The sequence below is a fragment of the Pelobates fuscus genome, chromosome 11 (assembly GCF_036172605.1).
Source record: "Pelobates fuscus isolate aPelFus1 chromosome 11, aPelFus1.pri, whole genome shotgun sequence".
NCBI classification, from domain to species: Eukaryota; Metazoa; Chordata; class Amphibia; order Anura; family Pelobatidae; genus Pelobates; species Pelobates fuscus.
This window is the reverse complement of record NC_086327.1, coordinates 122,233,986-122,242,335: the sequence shown is the minus strand read 5'-3', so window position 1 is coordinate 122,242,335 and position 8,350 is coordinate 122,233,986. Positions and strand designations below refer to the sequence as shown.

At 39.9% G+C, this 8,350-nt stretch overlaps 1 protein-coding gene across 3 annotated transcripts in view; it reads right to left on the bottom strand.

Annotated features, from left to right (window-relative positions):
* Positions 1-1,083: 1,083 nt before the first annotated feature.
* Positions 1,084-8,350, bottom strand: part of LOC134577551 (FXYD domain-containing ion transport regulator 6-like) — a 120,664-nt gene continuing 113,397 nt past the window's right edge. For all 3 annotated transcript variants that reach the window (XM_063436339.1, XM_063436337.1, XM_063436338.1), the window contains exons 5-8: positions 7,360-7,399; positions 5,586-5,635; positions 4,975-5,014; positions 1,084-2,285 (exon numbers count right to left, since the gene is read on the bottom strand). In XM_063436339.1, coding sequence (XP_063292409.1) covers positions 4,986-5,014; positions 5,586-5,635; positions 7,360-7,399 — 119 coding nt within the window. In that variant the 3' untranslated portion in view covers positions 1,084-2,285; positions 4,975-4,985. The remainder of the gene's footprint in view (positions 2,286-4,974; positions 5,015-5,585; positions 5,636-7,359; positions 7,400-8,350) is intronic.

The following is an 8,350-nucleotide window of genomic DNA, read 5'->3' as shown; positions in this document are numbered from 1 at the left end:
TGTTACCTTCCCATTTCACAAAGATACAGGGTCCCTCTAAACTTACAGCCCGGCCACCAATCAGAGAGAAGCTCTGCCTTACACCATAAGAGCAAGTGGTAGGCTAAGAGCATCAGCTGACACTCTCAACCAATCAATTGGCAGGAAGAGTGGGCAGTGACTGCCCAGACTAGGCCGTAATTGACACTAGCCCCACCGTAGCTCTCGTGTTGTTTTAGTGGGAATTCTGTGCAGGTCCCATAAGCCTGGCTCACCATATGTAGTTCATCACTTGGCGTCAGTCTCATTGCATGGAAAGTGTGAATAACGTGCTGCTGAGGTTAATAGCAGTCAGCTTGCTTATAACTTCAATCATTTTTTTTCTAAATAGAGCTACAGACATGACAGATGCTTGTGGCAGTTGTGATGGTGTCTGATAGAAGGGGAGGAGACTTGTACAGTGCGCAGTTAACCAGCCAACACACACTGTACAAGTACTTGTATCAATGGGGAGCATGTGACATCATTGATTGAGGGGGTGTGGTAACAGTGACAGCTACATGTTCAAATCACAGAAATGTTAAATAACGGTGTGGAAATAAACAGGGACTCGGGACCTCCTTGCAACATAACCAATGCAAGAAGCATACATTTTATAGTCCTCAAAGAATCCATTTAACATGACTTAAAATTACTGTGTTTAATGTTTCTTTAGCTCTTTTGATGAATAGAAAGATATGCATTTTACGACTGGGGCCTTTAAAAATGTTCACCTGTAAAAAAACTTAAATGCTTTGTAGCACACCCAGTCAAATGGCGCTGCGCACGTCGTGGAAAATTAGTACTTGTGTAAATTGGGTATATGGAACAACAGACACAACTAAAAGGGAATCACATAGAGAACAGTTAAAAGGATCAGCAGGGAGATTTATAGAGCAATTTGAAGAGTTATAGGGAGAGTTTACATAGATCAAATGACAACACAGCACGTCTCAGACTTATTTCACAAGAATTTGACATTGAAACATGTTTCAGCAACTTCAATCCTTGTGTCGCCAATGATGCAAGAAATTTAAATCACAGAAATATATCTCAAAAGGCTGGTGAGGTTAGAAATACAAGTTTATTTCACATTGCATCGACACCACCAAATATTCACAAACAATAAAAAAAAAAAAAAAAAGATGCTATTGTTTAATAAGAGGAGAAGCCACCCCCTAGAATCACAGCGAGATCGGTGTACCATAAAGAAACAGAGAGTTTTACACTTGATTGCGTAAGAACATGCCACATATGTACTTGGTACAGACGGGAAAAAAAACCTCCCAGAAAATAAGATAAGCAGGACTGGAATCGAAACAACGAAACAACGAAAACATTGCAGGATTTTTTGATTACGTAAATAATGTGAAATGTTATAATCCTGGTTCTCTATCGACATAGATACGGTCTTATTGTCCTATAGAAACGTAGGAAGTTGTGACCTAGAAATATCTACGTTAATGAGCCCTGCAATCAACCTGCTACAGTGTATTCTGCATATAATATAATGTATTTGTAGTCACTTAACAAAATGTCATTTTAAAACCAGACAGGAAGCGGGAATGCAATGCTCTGCATAGTGTACGCAGGTCTTTAAAAGACAATAGACACTACTCTGCAGTGCAAATGGATCGATACGGTTTCTAAATAAGGGGAATATATTGTGACTTTCCTATTCAGAGATATATATAGTTTATCTTTTGTATCATATGCATATATACTGTGTACACATATGTGGATAGATGATATTTTAAACGAGTACATTTAAAGGCACAAACACTATTTAAATCCTTTCAGTAGATCCACTGAAAAAACTGTTTAACCAAGATGTTTACGTTATGAAGAGGCAAAACTAAAAAGAGAAGAGAAAATATTTAAAAATATGAAAATAAAAACTGATTGTGTGCATTTAGTAATGCTCGCTACTGCTCTGTAGAGCAAAATAGTGTGTTTAAAGGAACCAGGCCAAACATTGGCCACAGCTTTATCTTTAAATATTGATTTCTTTGCCCCTTATTCATTGTCAGGGAAACTTCCAACATCTAACGAAAAGTGCTAAGACAGAACAAGAGGACAGCGTACACACAGCACTGAAGGACAATCATGAACTAAGACAATGACGGCATCACCCACGGAGTGGACACACGATACAGCTGGGTCGTATTGGCTGGATTGGATATGCAAGGGACAGTAATTGTAGGTGAAGTATTGATTTCTTTTTTTTTTTTTTTGCGTAGTTTGTTCTCTTTAACTCCCCGATTAACCTGGAAAATGAAACATTTTGAATGTTAGTTCTTATTCTCTTCATATAAGAAGTTCTCTGATCCCGTCTATTATTCCATTGTTACAGTCCATCACATTGAGCAAAATAACCCTTCTCAGAGCTACTTACAATGAACTATATAACCGTTTAACATAGCATGCTCCTCAGTTAAATAATCACTCCAAATCACTCCATGCAGAAAAATGATTGCAATACATAATCACTCTGTACAGTCAGACCTTTTCACTGTATTACCAGTCCAAATACTCGACAGCTTTGATGTATATAGACACACAATACAGACAATATCATTGCACATTATAACCGTTCAAAATAATCAACCCAAATGTAATATATATAATCGTTGAATATAATCTAACCCAATGTGCGATCTAACTCATTAATATATCTCTCAAACCATGGTACTATATAACCCGTGCTATGGTACTATATAGCCCAACTCATGGTACTATATAACCTGAGCTATGGTACTATATAGCCCAACTCATGCTACTATATAACCCGTGCTATGGTACTATATAGCCCAACTCATGGTACTATATAACCTGTGCTATGGTACTATATAGCCCAACTCATGGTACTATATAACCTGAGCTATGGTACTGTATAGCCCAACTCATGCTACTATATAACCCGTGCTATGGTACTATATAGCCCAACTCATGGTACTATATAACCTGAGCTATGGTACTATATAGCCCAACTCATGGTACTATATAACCTGTGCTATGGTACAACACATGGTACTATATAACCTGTGCTATGGTACAACACATGGTACTATATAACCTGTGCTATGGTACTATATAGCCCAACTCATGGTACTATATAACCTGTGCTATGGTACTGTATAGCCCAACTCATGGTACTATATAACCCGTGCTATGGTACTATAAAGCCCAACTCATGGTACTATATAACCTGTTCTAATTTACTGTAATGCCCAACTCATGTTACTATATAACCTGTCCATATAATCACCCCATTGTACTATATAACCTTCTATAAAATCCACCCCCGTTACTATGTAACCCTTCCATATAATCATCCTATGGTACGATATAACCTGTCTATATAACCCTACCAATGGTAGTATATCAACCTTCCATATAACCCAACCCATGGTACTATATAAACCTTCCACATAACCCAACCCATGGTACTATATAAACCTTCCATGTAACCCAAACCATGGTACTATATAAACGTTCCATATAACTCAACCCATGGTACTATATAAACCCAACCCATGGTACTATACAGCCTGTCCATATAACCCAACCCATGGTACTATATAAACCTTCCATGTAACCCAACCCATGGTACTATATAAACGTTCCATATAACTCAACCCATGGTACTATACAAACCCAACCCATGGTACTATATAAACCTTCCATATAACTCAACCCATGGTACTATATAAACCCAACCCATGGTACTATACAGTCTGTCCATATAAACCAACCCATGGTATTATATAAACCCAACCCATGATACTATACAGCCTGTCCATATAACCCAACCCATGGTACTATATAAACCTTCCATGTAACCCAACCCATGGTATTATATAAACCTTCCATATATCTCAACCCATGGTACTATATAAACCCAACCCATGGTACTATACAGCCTGTCCATATAACCCAACCCATGGTACTATATAAACCTTCCATGTAACCCAACCCATGGTACTATATAAACCTTCCATATAACTCAACCCATGGTACTATATAAACCCAACCCATGGTACTATATAGCCTGTCCATATAACCCAACCCATGGTACTATAAAAACCTGTCCATATAACTCAACCCATGGTACTATATAAACCCAACCCATGGTACTATATAGCCTGTCCAGATAACCCAACCCATGGTATTATATAAACCCAACCCATGGTACTATATAGCCTGTCCATATAACCCAACCCATGGTATTATATAAACCCAACCCATGGTACTATACAGCCTGTCCATATAACCCAACCCATGGTACTATACAGCCTGTCCATATAACCCAACGCATGGTACTATATAGCCTGTCCATATAACCCAACCCATGGTATTATATAAACCCAACCCATGGTACTATACAGCCTGTCCATATAACCCAGCCCATGGTACTATATAAACCCAACCCATGGTACTATATAGCCTGTCCATATAACCCAACCCATGGTACTATATAAACCTTCCATGTAACCCAACCCATGGTATTATATAAACCCAACCCATGGTACTATATAGCCTGTCCATATAACCCAACCCATGGTATTATATAACCTTTCCATGAAGTCAACCCCATGGTACTATATAACCTGTCCATATAACACACCATGGTACTATATAGCCTGTCCATATAACCCAACCCATGTATTATATAAACCCAACCCATGGTACCATACAGCCTGTCCATACAACCTAACCCATGGTATTATATAACCTTTCCATGAAATCAACCCCATGGTACTATATAACCTGTCCATATAACACCCCATGGTACTATATAACTCATACATATTACCCGTCCCTTATAACAAAGTAAGTACTGCAGCATAATGACGGGTCTTATTGTAAAAAAAAATGATTTGATCTCTCCGTGGCATGTTAGTTTGTAATTCCATGCACAATACAGAAGGATACAACATATACATAATAACTCACACGTTATTGCATTAGTTCTCTGTTTTCTGAGACCCCCGAGCTGCAGAGAAAGGAGCACAGTGTCAGTTTATGGAGATGTGATCCTAATCGGACCACGAATCTTTAGGACTATCTCATTAAACATAACAGAAATTGTTATTTTAACAAAGTGTAAAATGAGTATAAAATTAGTTTTCAGTTTAGCCCTTTTGTGTTACCAACTGTTGGAATTCCTGATCATTCTCACTGTAGTGAACAGCCCTGATTGAAACTAAACAAACTGAAATAAGAAATGTAATGTGCATGTGATCTGATTGGAACATGGCTGTGATATTTAATTAACCACAGCAGCGTCACTAACGTTCGTGTCACCCAGTATTATACCCCTGTGGCCCTTTTCCCATACCATAAGAGATCTCATGTGGTCAGGTGGTCCAGTGTAGAGCTTTCCTGGTCTGCACCTTTGCCACGGATACTACATCAATGCTCCGTTACTATCAGTGATAATGCCAGAGATCACAAGGTCTGCACCTAAAAAAGATCTCTGGGCTCCCATACAAGGGATTCACTAGTGATGCTGTGGTCAACCATATTGTTATTAGTGAAAAAAAAACTCTATATTTTACATTCACCTTTAGAGGCAATGAGATTTTCAGCTTGAGCTTCTTCATCTCCTGGAGCCCTAAAGAAGAAAATAAGCATAAATTGTTTACTGATGGCAATCTGCATAAGAGGATAATATTAAAAGGGCAGCCTATGCACCATATCCAGACAGTGAACTGTAGTGGTTATGGTGCCAATATTCCCTGAGTATTGTCCCAAGGTAAGGAGTCAAATTATTTTTGAATGAAATAGTTTGACTCCTTATTCTGGGACAACTTTAATTTAAAGGAAATACATTTATTCGAGAACAGCTAGGTGAGTGGAATCATACAGACAGAGGGCAAATTAACACGGGACAGGAACCTAATGCACAAAACTGGAAGCATACAATGGAAACGATTGGCAGAGGAGAAAATTTAATGGGAGGGGAGATGGGACAAAGGTGGGAAAATGGTTATACACTCACTAATCAGCCACCATGTTAAAACCACCTGCCTAGTATCGTGTAGGTCCTCCTCATGCCTCTGATGCTTCGAGATATGGACTCTACAAGACCCCTGAATGTGTCCTGTGCTATGGCACCAAGACATCAGCAACAGATCCTTTAAGTCCCGCAAGTTGCGAGGTGGGTCCTCTGTGGATCGAATTTGTTGTTCCAGCACATTCCACAGATGCTCAATCGGATTGAGATCTGGGGAATTTTGAGGCCAAGGCAACACCTTGAGCTCTTTCTCATGTTCCTCAAAACATTGTATTGTGGCAGGGTGCATTATCCTGCTGAAAGAGGTAACTGCCATCAGGGAACACCATTGCCATGATGGGTTGTACGTGGTCTGCAACAATCTCTAGGCAAGTGGTGTGTGTCAAAGTGACATCCATATTAATACCAGGACCCAAGGTTTCCCAGCAGAACATTGCCCAGAGCATATCACTGTCTCTGTTGGCCTGACTTCTTCCCATAGTGCATTCTGGTGCCCTCCCTTCCCCAGGTAAAAGTCACACATGCACCTGGCCATCCACCTGATTCAGGCAACCTACTTCCATTGCCCAATGGTCCAGTTCTGACACTCTAGTCCCTATTGAAGGCACTTTTGGCAGTGGACAGGGGACGTTATGGGCACTCTGACCGGTCTGCGGCTATGCAGTCCTATGCACAGTACACTGTGATGCACTGTATGAAACCTTTCTATCAGGGCCAGCATTAGGTTTTTCAGCATTTTGAGCTAGAGTAGCTCTTCTGTGTGATTAAACCAGATGCTCCCCAGGTGCATCAAAGTGCTTTAGGCAACCATGAGCCTTATGCCAGTTCACCGGTTGTCCTTGCTTGCACCACTTTTGGTAGGTACTAACTACTGCATACGAGGAACACCTTGCAAGACTTGCCATTTTGGAGATGATCTGACCCAGTCATCTAGCCACCATTATTTGGCCCTTGTCAAAGACGGTCAGATCTTTTCGCTTGTTAATGCTTCCTGCTTCCAACACATGAAAAGCAAGAGCTTCAATTTCTGCCTAATATATCCCATCCCTTGACAGGTGCTATTGTAACAACATAATCAATGTTATTCACTTCACCTGTCAATGGTTTCAATGTTGTGGCTGATCAGTGTATTCCTGGGTTTTATAAAAGATTTTTTGGTTTGTGGAACATTCTATTACGTTGCATGTATTGACCTTATCATATAATGTTATGATACGCAATCCCACTCATTGAGAGAGAGACAGCTTCTCAATCAATCTCAGTTCATAACAAATTATGGATAAAATGACAATGAAACCTTAGCTGTCCCGTGTCTGTCTTACCTTGGCTTTTGGTTAAGATTGTTGCATCTGCATCTCCGGCCTGAAAGCAAAGACATGTTTGGTAAGGCACCATAATAAATTAACTTGGCTGCTGTCACTGCCATATACCGTATCACTGCTGTAGATACTTCCATCACATGAACATAACTCTTCACTGTAAACCCATGACTTAGTCTGACTTGTAGTCAATTAAGGCAGTATTTGGCAAGGTTGATTTTAGACCTGGCTGTACAGTGTGTTCTGTGCGAAATCTCAGTATTTGAGATAATGTTTTGTTAGTACAAGTGTCTTGTTCCATGATTTACCTTCAAGTCATACTCCAACTATGTTATCTTCTACATCTAACTCTCCCACAAGTAAATTGTGAGCTCTTTGTTTAATTCAGTCAATTTATAATTAGTTAAATTATTTTGTATTCAGAGAATGCATAGGAAATGTTGGCTGTGATATAAGGACCTTCTGTCTCATTTCCCACGATCGTATTTAGATTGTGAGTTCATGGGTCACCTCGCTCTGCAAGTTGGATAAAAGTGTCACACGTGCTAGATTTTCGGTTTCTGGGCAGTGATCTCCTTTCTAATTAATGGAGTTTGTGAAATGTTTAGGGTAAAACAACATTTTGGAAAACAAAATATCTAACTCTGCTATCTTTATAGACAAAGTAGGAACTTTATTTTCTCTGTATTTTCTAGGCCTAACACTTCTTAACACTGGATGGAGCTACTGCTGTCAAGATGGGTCAATCCCCACAGTGACAGCTGCAGGGAAAATTACTCGGTCTATGGAGCATCCCGCGGTGTCACGGGATTCTCCATAGACCTCAATGCTGTACTCATGCTCTTGCACGAGAGTACAGAAGTGACGTCGGCTCCTGGTAGCTGAAGCACCAGGACCAGAAGAGGACCAACGGGAAAAGGATGGTGGCACTCACAAAAGGACAGGTTCAGGTACGTAAAACCTACCTTTGTCAGCTCCTCTTTTCGGACACTGG